This window comes from Lepidochelys kempii, chromosome 19 (assembly GCF_965140285.1).
Source record: "Lepidochelys kempii isolate rLepKem1 chromosome 19, rLepKem1.hap1, whole genome shotgun sequence".
In the NCBI taxonomy this organism is placed as follows: Eukaryota; Metazoa; Chordata; order Testudines; family Cheloniidae; genus Lepidochelys; species Lepidochelys kempii.
In genome coordinates, this window is record NC_136398.1 from 3,246,176 (window position 1) to 3,258,304 (window position 12,129).

Below are 12,129 nucleotides of genomic sequence, written 5' to 3' on the forward strand. Positions count from 1 at the left end.
GCAAGTACACCAACTAGCACACTTGAGCAAAAACATATACCCCTCCCCTTACGTTATTCCCTTACCATACACAGGTGTTTTCCCTGGCAGGATGACAATGATGAGCTGGAGCCCGGAGTAGGTGTTTTTAAGGTGTCGGAACATTGGCTCCACGCTGTCCGCACCCTGTGCATATTTGCAAAAACATGGCTGGCCTTGGATCGGCATCCCTGCATCCTTCGAAATCTTGCGCAGCTGATCTGTAAAACCCCTAGTGAAACAGAACGCAGTTTACTGAATTTCAACAACAGCATCCACATCTAGCAGACAAAGTGGAAGGGGAGAGAAAAAAATGTGTGCTGCTCAAGGGAAACTAAGCAGAGTGCTGATGGGCTCTTATGGCAGCACTGTACTCTGATTAGAAGGATCAGTCTTAAAATACCATTATGAAAGGTTAGAGAAGGCAAACTTTATAGGGCTTTAGGACTCCATAAGGTATGCTTTAGGACAAACGCACTAAGTAGCATGCCCCATCGTAGCAACACCACAGAAGGAGAAACACTTAATGCACCGTATCGAAGTACAGTTTCAGCTGCAAAGATGGTAGATTTTCCTAACTCCAACACAGAAGTAAAGAAGTAGTTTTGTGTTCCAAATCTAATGCCTACCCCAGCCTGAACACTAGGCTAGAATGGGCACTGGATAGGTAGCAAGTGCCATCTTAGAATTTTCAGAGTAGCAGCCGTGTTAGTCTGTATTTGCAAAAAGAAAAAGGAGGACTTGTGGCACCTTAGAGACTAACATATTTATTTGAGCATAAGCTTTCGTGAATGCATCCGATGAAGTGGGCTGTAGCTCACAAAAGCTTATGCTCAAATAAATTTGTTAGTCTAAGGTGCCACAAGTCCTCCTTTTCATCTTAGAATTTTGAAGCTGATGGGTTCACTGAAAGAATGGTACAATGCCTGAACTATGACATGCCTTACTTCAGTATTTCTTCTCTGCATTGTCTCTGCGTTGCAAAGCAAGCTATGGCCCACATTTTGATCTCAACACCAGTGTGAAACTGTTTCCCTCGCATATCCCATACGCCATGGCTTGGGGTTGCCACTGTTCGATTCTACGGAGATAGAAGAAATATGCTGATATTCAACTGATTGAAACAGTGAGAGAAAAAACCCACTATTTTCTATTTTAGGAAAACAGCCCTTGCAATCACAATCAAATTCTGAGCTGCTGCAATATTACAAGGGAACTGAGCTCTCCCAAAGTTTTCAGTTTTACATGGAGAGTCATCTGTGGTTTATTGTACAGCAAGATATAAAAAAAGGAAAAACAACAAAATTCTCACCCGTCCTCCATACTGCAACATTGGAGCTGGAAGCACGCGCCCTGTCACATGGGCCATCTCATCCCGAACTTTAAACTGAAACTCCTGAACAAATGGATCTGCATCATAGTTTGCACTTCTTACCTGGGGAAAGGAGAAGTTTCCATGTTACAAAAACTCTTCAATTTTTAATCTGCATCTACAAATAAAACCACCACCAACAGAGCTGCATAAGCGTTCTGGTAAGTGTCCTCCTTTTCACTAAAAACAAAAACTAAGGATCATATAAAACTGTCCAACCTCATTCACCCAGCCATTGATTAACCAAAACTCTCATTCAGACCACTTGCCCCATGACATGAGATCTTACTTGTTCCCTTCAGTTACCCAAACACCAATTTATTCAATTTTTGCTGCTGCAAATATTTTGGATAAAAAGTGTATTGTATTGAAAAGTATCTAGCATGCATGACAATGATGCTTCAAAAATTTTAGGTAAATCTAGTTATCTTGCTAAAGTATAAAAGTATCAATTAATTATAAATTTAATCTCTATTCTGTATATTGCTTGCAGGTATAACATGAAATTTTACTACTATTTGAAAAAGGTACCTAAAATTCAGTTTTACTATTATATTACTAAGTCAGTGTGAAAATGGTCACTTGATGCTTAGTCACTCCACAACATGTGTACTCACGGCATTCATCAAAGCAAATTTGTTGCTGCCCTCAGTGGATAGCAAAGGACAAACTAAGTTATGAAAACCCAACTGTTTTCAGTTCCCTTTGAATATTAGCAGTCAAGAGAGTATCGTGAATTAGCCTTTTCAGCATCTTTCAGAAGAGCCTTATTCCTATCAAACACAAATTTTCAGTTGTCAGCTCAAAACCACCTTTTTCAAATAGAAGTTGTCCTTTAATTTTTTGTGATGTTAGTCAAATAAAACGAGATATTTCCAACAGTTCCAAGTCAGGAAAAGGTTAATGTTTTTTTAGAAAGGCTGGTTCTGTCAGGCAGAAAGAGGGAAAAACACAGGACTGTCAAGTGGTGCTATTTAGCATATATTGAGGACGAATATTGCCCACTGGCTAGAGTGCTTGCCTGGAACATGGGAAACAGTTTCAACTTCCTGTTTGCCACAGGCTTCCTGTAGAACCTTAGGCAAATTACTTAGTCTCTGTACATTAGCTCCCTCCATCTGTAAAACAGGGATATAATAATACTTCTCTCCCTCACAGCAGTGTTCAGAGTATATCAAAAGGTTAAAGATTGCGAGATGTTCAGATAATATGGGAATGGGAGGGGGCAGATAAGCACTGGAGGTAGGTAGGCAATTTACATATATTAATTGTCAGAACATCCCTGTAAAGCAGTTAAGAACTCTGTTCATTTTTCAGATTGTTGATAACATCAAAAATTTAAGGTCTCATTCCAGCAAAACACCAGCACATGCTTAACTGTAAGCACCTGAAGTTCCATTGACTCCAATGGGAGATGTCAGCTGCTTAACATTAAGCACATGATTCAGTGCTTTGCTGAATCAGGTACAAAATAGCCAGTGTAAGGTCCATGATTAGAACACAGGAGTCCCTAACATTTCAGTCCTGGGCTCAGACCACACCTCTAATCCTCTAATTAGAGATGTCTAATTTAAAAACTTTTGTTAATAAAATCAAGGAGGGTTCCAAATGCTGGAAGGGAGGTACCAAACAAGTTTTGGTGGCCACGTGGTATGTGAAGATTATGGAACAGGGAGGTTGGCCTGAATGCTTGACCTACATATTCTATTTAATGGGAGGAATCAGAGGAGTCATGGGAGCAGGAGCCTTTAGGATATTTATCTGAGAATAAAGTAAGAGGTTTTAGTAGCAAAGGACAGAGACAGGGTAAGTGTATAGAGAAATGTAATTGTCTTCACAAGCACAAGGCAATTTAGTGAAGATGAACATGCTCATCCTCTGATACAGAAGTTATGAACTAACCAATCTGCTAATTTCCTCTTGTCTATCTGGGGCAGATCTTGCTGTTGCTTTGATCATGGTTGATGTCTGATTGTCTGTTAGCTTCTTGATACATCGCTGGCCTGCCACAATGTTACATACCTTAAAAAAAATAAAAAAAATTGGCAGATACAATTGCAGTCTTTACAGATGCAGCACTCCTATTACTACACAGGGAATTATGCAGTGACTACAGACGCTCCCCGGGTAATGCAAGATCCAACTTACGCAAATTCGCACTTACGGAAAAAGTTCCATAAGTCAGAAATAGGATTTTCGAGTTACGGAAATTTTTGCATAACGTACGGGGATACGTTTCTGACTTACGCAAAATTTTCAAGTTACGCAAGGCTTTCCGGAACAGAACAATTGCGTAAGTCTGGGGGGCGTCTGTACAGGCAAATCTTCTATATACATGTAGCTGATACTTAAATCTATTTTTCATAGTGACTTGATTGGTATCCATACTAATAAAAGGAAAAGTTTGTCTGTCTTAACGTTTACCTCCATCTATAGTAAAACAAAAGCAGTAACAATAAGAATGACAACACATATACAAATATGCTAAACTGCTTATATTGCATGAGAAATAAATTAACACTCTGCAAAAAGATGCTACTGGACTAACACCGATTTATCAGAACCATTACTTCTAGAGGCAGGTAGGTATGTTTCTGCTCCTGTCCCACTTGTAGACAAGGAAGATGAGGATATTTCAGCTGGAGGTTATACTTCTCTCTGAAGTACTGTGCTACTGTTCTCTCAACTGTCTGGCCGTTTTCTAACTGTAAAGGGAAGCTGGAAAGACAACACAAGAGTTTTAGTCAAAATAGCATTGAAAGTTTAACTACCAGCTACCAGAGTTCTCCAAAATGATTTTAATAAACTCTCAGTCCCTCCAAGTATTTGGTGTTAGGGCAAGCAGGCTGCTACACATTCTCCACTCTGACAAATGTCTTCTTACGTTTGATGACTGGCAGGTCTCCTTGTTACATTACAAACACGGTATTTCCGTCTCATTGTTCCACAGTGAGTCACTTCAACCTTCAGACCTGTATGAAAGCAACAAGAAAAACCAATGTCATGCAACATACACATCTTAAGCATTTGCATACGTTTCTTATAAGAGTACACGCATAATAGAGTCAAGAACTCTTGAGTGTCAAATAGATACAATGATCTTATGGCAGTGTTAGAAACTCATGTTCTGCATTTAATGCATTATTTGATTTCTGACTTTCATTTAAGAGGTAAAATGAAAAGGAGTACTTGTGGCACCTTAGAGACAAATTTATTTGAACATAAGCTTTTGTGAGCTACAGCTCACTTCAAAAATATTTCTAATAGTGGAGAACCATGAGTTTCTTTTAAAAATAAATCCTAGCTACAATACATGCAATTCAAAGTAATTTATAATTTCAGTTGAAGCTATTATATTAATTTTAAGATAAGTGAGACTAGCCTCATGGAGACTGAAGTCTGGATTCAAAATATAGTTTTCTGTTCAGGTTCTCAAAGGACAGCAATGCCCTTTTTGCTCCTGGTTACCAATTCCAATGCACCCTAGGACTGAGGAACCATATCTGTACCAAGGGGATAAGTAAGATAGGAAAGTAATTTTTAAACTAGGTGATTTCCCCCACTTATATCCATTAGCTTTAATCAGCATTTTGACTAACTTGCTTTATTTTCATTAAAAATCAATATTTCTAAATTCTAGAGATTGTCATTAGTTTTCTGTACAATCTTAAGTAGCTGAAGTTAAGATCTAGTCCATGCTCTTTAAGCATGAGCAGAATCCTGAATCTCTATGCTTTCTATCTTCTTTTGCAACATAGCTATAGGAGTTGTTTGCACAGTTAGCATGAATTGATTCATGTTATTCCATGGTATCCAGCTGGTAAATTCACAGAAATCCCATTGGCATTCTAGTAAGTATTTGGTAATCCAAGTTAACTCTACTCTATTAATTCCTCATAACAATGCAACATTGATATTTACATAAAAATGATACCGTGATGGTAGTGTCATAGGATAGGCACATTCTCTGCCTTCAGGGACATGAAAAATTGATGAGGCAGCATTATGGTCCAATAGACAAGATACTGGACTAGGATTCAAGAGAACTGGGTTCTATTCACAGTGATGTATTCTGACACTGGGAAAATCTCTTCACCTCTCAGACTGTTTCCCCTCTGACCTTTTGTTGTCTATTTAGATTGAAATCTCTTCAGGGCAGGGACTGTCTTAGTATATATATATATATATGCACAGTGCTTAGCACAATGGTGCTCTGATCTTATTTGGGGCCCTTAAGTACTACTATAATACAAATAAATATTAACAACCAAGGTTAATTTACCTTGCAGTGTTTTCTTACAGTGGCTATTTCTATTACAATGACTGAGATGTGTTGGTGAAGTAGAGTGACAGCTGCTCACTGTACAGTTAGACATGCTGCATTCTGACTGATTTAAAAACAGAAAGATTTGTGTTTGAGCCAGTTACAAAATAATTTATCCATTAAAGGTACGGTTTTTTAAAAAAATTCTTGATTTTACAAACACAGGGGTCTGACTGGCTGTACCTTACCTTTTAAACTGATTGGTTCTTAAATGGAATGTACTCTTGCAGTGACAGAAAAAAATGTCCGGAAGGACTCTGCTCAAACCCTCCTAACAAGGTCTTACCCCTGCAAATTACTCTGTAAACTGGAGTGCAAAGAAGCGTGAAAGCAGACACCAAAGTAGTGTATGTAACGAAACTACCCAAACTTCCACCAACTAAATCAATTCTTCAAGATGGAATTTGTCCCCCCCTCAAGGTTGGCAAATACCACTGAGCTATCCCTGTTATATCACAATTGATATAAAAGTTATATTAATAAAATATTGGCAGACAATCAATGACTCCAGGTTTGAAAATCAATATATTTGCTTTGCCTCAGCATTTAAATAGCAGCAGGAGTGTTTGTACTACTGACATTATCTCCTAAATAAGAGTCAGCCATCCAGCAACGTGATTGCTTTGGTACATTCATTATAATAAGCAGTCTTACTATTTGACCTTTAAAGTGTCAGAGTTTATCTAGTATTTCATCTTTGTTGGGCTTTGCAGACAGTTTAAAGAGCCATGAAGCTCATGTATTAATTTTAGATCTAAATACAGTAAATATTGCAATTATTTTGTACACACTCACTTTTGATCCAGGTTATATTAGTTCTGAAACTTTCAGTTAATGTGTCTGTCATAACTAACCTTCTGAGCACATTAAACACAATCTGTTCCATGCTGATTAGAGATAACTTTCTACTCACCCTTTATCTCTTTGGTGAATTTTACCCGATGAGAATCAGTCAGAGGTCTTGGTTGTTCATCAATGTTATGAATGTCAAGAACTTCACACATGAACTGAATTACAGGTTGTGCTTTGTAGAAGGCAGTGGCAGAAACTAAGGGGAAAGGAAAAACACAAGAAGGAAGAAAACAGCCATCTTGGAAAGCCAAAGAATCAAACAAATCATCTGATTTTTATTCAAAGTGGGCTTCAAGTGTATGTTTTGCAGCACTCAAGTTTTCTTCAAAAACTTATTAGAAAGTTTTGTGACAGCTTAGTATTGAGCAATCAAGATCTGCAACCATACATCACCACGCTGTATACTAGTTTAGTTTTTGAGAAGACTATCTTGAGCCTCATCAGGATTTGAAAGGATGTTCCATATACACAGGGTGCTTGAGTAAGTGGTGGTGTTCAGATTATGACATCCTTCCTTTAGATAGTTTGAAACCAAAACCAAAAGACGGTGTGTAAGGACACCCCTCTGCTGAAGACGCGGTCTTTTGGATAAAATGTAGAAGCAAGATCATGACTAATCAATGGCTCATTAAAGATCCAAAAGCACTTTGAGAGTTAGACTGTTGTGACCTAGTCAAATTGCAGTTAGGATAAATGGATTCTATGTTCTTAAACACTGTTTAGACTGTAAACGTTTTTCCTACATTTCTTGACCTAACTTGTGGCATTCAGCTTGTGTATATAACAAGAGGTACTTTTCAAGTCCATGAAGCAATAGGAAAATGAGTCTATTTGATATAAGGCTTAGAAAATGAGACCGCATGTCAGTCCAGGCAATTACATCATTACTGTAGTCTCTCCCCACCAGGCAGAAGACTCCTAAACTGCATTTAAACCAAGTAAATGTTTCTCTCTCTCTAGGTTCTTATCTAATATAGTATCCAAGTAGCCAGAAGAAGCAGCTAGCAGATATCTTGGTTGTGGGATGGTGGAATTTCAGAAATGGAGGTCCTTCCTTGCCCCACTTTTCCTCATTCTCCATCTACCACTACATAAATAGCTCATTTCTGAGTTAATGAACTCTGATGTCACAAGCACTTGTGTTTGTCCTTAGGTAGGATGCAAAGAATTTCAACAGGCTGCTGGCACAAACAGGTCCATTGGAATTGCCAAAGAGGTTGGGAACTGCTGCTGTGAAGAGGCACTCTCACCAAGGAAATGCAACCCAGTGTCACAAGACATACCACGTACAGTATGAATACAGACACTAAGACTTTGCAGAGAATCAAGGCCAGGTGTGCAGATGCCAAAGGATTAATGTACTCTCCACATTTACTGCTTTTCTAAAGAGAAGCAGATTAGAAATGCAAATGAATTGTTTTAATTACCAAAAAAGGCAATATTAAGCCTGAAAAGAGCTTTTAACAGGTGATTAAAATTCTGCATTAAGAGATTATGTGCAATCTTTCTGGAATAAGAGTACTTCTATTTCCACATTCTCAAGTATTTTTCCAACATAAGTTTTAGTTCTGGTGAAAAGTCTTCAACTGACAAAACCTGGAGGCAGAAATCCTATACTTATCCCTCAAATTAGTGAAGTGCCAATGAGAGCACTGCACATGCAGCGGCGACGAACGCTTCTCCCATGCTGCCCAACCAGTGTGCCTGAATTCTGACCTGACAAGACCACCTCTGAGTATGTGACAGTAGTTCAGTTTCTACAAGCCATTCAGTCCTTGACTACCCTGCTAAGACAGCCTGTAAGATTACCAGTTATGGAGACCTGTGATGGACACCCGTGCTAGCCTAGGTAAGGGCTTGTCTACACTGGCAATTTACAGCGCTGCAACCTTCTGTCTTAGAGGTGTGAATAAACACTCTCCTGAGCGCAGCAAGTTTCAGCGCTGTAAAGCACCAGCATAGACAGTGCACCAGCGCTGGGAGCTGCACTCACAGCGCTGGAAGCTATGCCCTGGTGAAGGTGGTTTTTTTAGAGCTGTGCCGTGAACACACAAGGCACGTTAAAGTGCTGCCGTGGCAGCGCTTTAGCGTTGCCGGTTTAGACTAGCCCTTAGATAACCTGAAATGGCCTAGAAACAAACAAAAGTCTGTCCAGAGACTTTTTATGCAAAGTTGGTTCAGTAATACAAAGGAACAGGAGAGTAGCAATATCCTAATGCTACACTCTGTTCTCTACTAAACCTGAAGAGGCAAGGCAAGCTGTTTTTAAAGTAGACATATATCTAAAACTAAAAATGCTACCCACAGATCAGCAAGCCGAAGGACAAATCTTGTTCTAGCTGCCAACAGCGACATTACGCAGCAGAAGTTATTAGTCATGTTCACTGTGGTAGTGCCTAAGGGCCAACCAAGAATGGGCCCTCATAGTACTAGGCATTGTACAAACACTGAATAGTAGATGCTCTCTGCCCCTAAACACACTAGACAGACACAGGGTGGGGGAAGAGGTAGAATACATAAGCAGAGAGAACTATGTGACAGTAGCAAACGGTGTTAGTTTCAAGATTTTCCTTTTTTCTTTTTGGATGGCTTAGTTTGGAACTATTCACATGTCCACCACTTTCTTCATATGTTCACTACTGTCGTATAGCTCAAATATCCACATGCAAAGGAAATTCAAAATCTCCTTTAAGTTAAAGGAGCTATTGACAAACTTGCCAATAAAATTACTTTGTACCTTGCCATGGATAATCAAACAGCACTGAATAGACCAGTTCTCCACTGGGCTTCGCTCCTACGAATAACTGTACACCTCGAGGGCATTCGTTTGTAGCCTTCTTAACATATGTTGCATGTTATCAAGGCAGGTGTGTTTTACAAGCACTAGTATCTCTAGAAATCAGGAAGGGAGACTTTAAGGAAACACTTTTTTTGCATTTTAATATAAGACACAAAAATTATACTCTTCTGTCTCCACTCCCATTTTTGAGTTTAACGTTTTAGCTAGTGATTTTACCTTTTTGAGTTTGATTTAGAACTGAGAGAAATTATTATGGCAAAAAGTGTCTAACTGTTATGTTTTATAGAATTTTTTTTATAAGAAACTTTGGATGTGGTTTCTGGATGTGCTTATTTCTCCTCTGAGACAGACTAGAAAGTTATTTTTCACTTAGATTTTAAATAATGCCCTCATGTTTCTCTGACCAAATATGTTATATATTTTGGTGTAGTATTTTTTCCCCAGTACCCTTGCCTCATTCAGTGCATGGAAAATTTCACCCCAAAATGGCTGAAGTTTGGCAAAGTTATAAACAGCTGAAAACAGGGACTGATAGTGGGAAGAATCAGGCAATCTTAACTTTAGGTGGTGCTATTAGCTCAGTCCCTACCTTCACTCAATTGAGGCCAAATATAGAAAGGCTGAGCAATACACTTAAGTCTTTAAATAGCAAAAAATATTAGACAATGAAATAGTGAATTAGCAGTTTATGAAGTTCCCAGGTCTCTTATGCTAAAACACCAAAATCCCCCATACAAATAATAAAAATTCTTCAGATATGCGTCACTCCAGTAAGCCGCCAACTTTGTATGACGCACTCTAGCAGACACCTACAGATGTCGATTACTGAATGAACACAAATAGCTTACGCCCCCAACAACTGGGGATCTGTGGTTCATCTCCATGGTAACAAAATTTGTGAAACTGATAGGAACAGATATTTTGCAGAGCACCTTGTATGCAGTAAGTGATCAAAACAAACTCCAATAATTTGATTGTAGATTTAATCTTGTCTCAAACCAAATTAGCAAAGTCATTTTCCCATAATCTGTTAAACATCAAAATTATTTCTATTTAGGAATTTCACATTAATGTGATAGTCTGTTGCACATCCACTGTAAATCTTCTCTAGAATTGAATAACTTCTACCAAGAAGATAAACACAACAAACCTTCTGGTTCACAAGACCTTATTCGGCAGTGATGGGGAAAGCTTACTTCACAAAAAGCAACAAAAGGCAAGACTCAGTGTCAGTGAGGATTAAGACTATTTTCTTTACAGCAAAAACCAAAAAACAAACTAATCTCTCCTCAATATGCCGCATACATACTGTTGAGGATTTACTTGTAATAGCATAAAACTCAAATAATTTTAATTTAACTTTGCTTTTCAACCAATAGCAACATCAGAATTAACTGCTTTAAAAAGGTATAGTTTTGGTTGGGTACACTGGATTTACAAAGAACTACCCCTCTTTTTACTTCTGTAGTTACTACCATACATGAGAAAAGGATCAATTTTTTATTGCTCATTTTCCAAGAAGTTCAGTATGCAAGAGCACAGACTTCAGTATTTCTACTATGAAACCTCAGAATTCTCTGCCCTATTGTAATTACTGCACTAAGGCAGGCATTGCACATAGCTTGACTTAAACAATACTTAGCTTGGTATTAAAGAATATCAGCTGCTCCTATATGTCAACAACTGTAGGAGAGAATTATGATGTGCTTTAGACTCCAAGCATTGAGTCATTGCATTTCTCTTTTGAAATAATTGCATTTTTGGTAGTAAGTCTTAGTTATTCAATAGCTAGAAATTCAGAAAGATGTCAGCTAATGTGAACAATGCAATAACTTTGCTTGGACCAGTGGTTTTCAACCTGTGGTCTGTGGACCCCTGGGGGTTTCAAACTGTGTCTAAGATTTCCAAAGGGGTCTGCAGTTCCATTTGAAATTTTTTAGGGGTCCACAAACGAAATAAGGTTGAAAACCACTGGCTTGGACCAATCATTAATGACCTTTACAGTCAGAAATATTCTTGTGTTACAAGTGGGCCATTTAACTGAAAAACCTGGGTATGATTTGCTGATTGGTAGAATATTTTTGATCCTGCACTCCTTACAAAATGCAAAACTCTCTGAATTAAATGGAAATTACAGAAATGGATCCGTTTGTCTTGTTTACTTTTACTATCCATGAGAAAATAATTGTGCAGTAAGCATGACTAGATATGAAAGTTGTCACATGTTCCCTAAACCTGCAGAAATAAGGAGTATCAATATATCCTCAGCTGCAACAATAATGTATTTCATTTGTGTGTCTGAAGCACATGAGCAAGACATAATGGTTACAAAAGTACGGAGCAAGCTGTCCCCTATTTCAATGTCATAATATGTTGAAAAATACATAAAACTCAAAGGCGCACCACGAGGATGTGGCTTTTGTCCACTTGTTTCTTGGTGTCTGCCCCTCTTTTGCTATTTTCTGCTCTACATTGCACATCTAGTGGCTTTCAAGTCAACCTAGCTTCAGGGTCTCTTGGATTTTAACACTGCACCCCACCTACTCTAAATATGGTTTCTGCCCATTCATTTATTGCATCCTTTGCTAATCTTGCTAATGGGAAAGAAACACCATCAAAGTGACCCGACCTCCAACCTAATGGAACACCTGTGGCACTCCTGACTGCCCAAAAAATGGTACCAGCTTCAGTCTCAGCTCATAACTCCAACAATCCACATCTGGCTGTAATAGAGTATCTTTTCTTCGATTTTTAATTTGTGTG

General features: G+C 38.5%; 1 protein-coding gene across 5 annotated transcripts in view; it reads right to left on the reverse strand.

Moving 5' to 3' along the window:
- The window catches only part of LOC140900509 (protein argonaute-3), a 65,353-nt gene that overhangs the window by 20,998 nt on the left and 32,226 nt on the right, over nucleotides 1–12,129 (reverse strand). For 4 of the 5 annotated variants that reach the window (XR_012155648.1, XM_073317894.1, XM_073317892.1 and 1 more), the window contains exons 6-13: nucleotides 6,628–6,762; nucleotides 5,673–5,774; nucleotides 4,275–4,362; nucleotides 3,961–4,108; nucleotides 3,293–3,412; nucleotides 1,331–1,453; nucleotides 966–1,099; nucleotides 66–250 (exon numbers count right to left, since the gene is read on the reverse strand). Coding sequence is in view for 4 of the 5 variants with exons in the window: in XM_073317894.1 (XP_073173995.1) it covers nucleotides 66–250; nucleotides 966–1,099; nucleotides 1,331–1,453; nucleotides 3,293–3,412; nucleotides 3,961–4,108; nucleotides 4,275–4,362; nucleotides 5,673–5,774; nucleotides 6,628–6,762 (1,035 nt within the window). In the remaining variant the exon portion in view is untranslated. The remainder of the gene's footprint in view (nucleotides 1–65; nucleotides 251–965; nucleotides 1,100–1,330; nucleotides 1,454–3,292; nucleotides 3,413–3,960; nucleotides 4,109–4,274; nucleotides 4,363–5,672; nucleotides 5,775–6,627; nucleotides 6,763–12,129) is intronic. The other variant, XM_073317893.1, reaches the window with a different exon arrangement.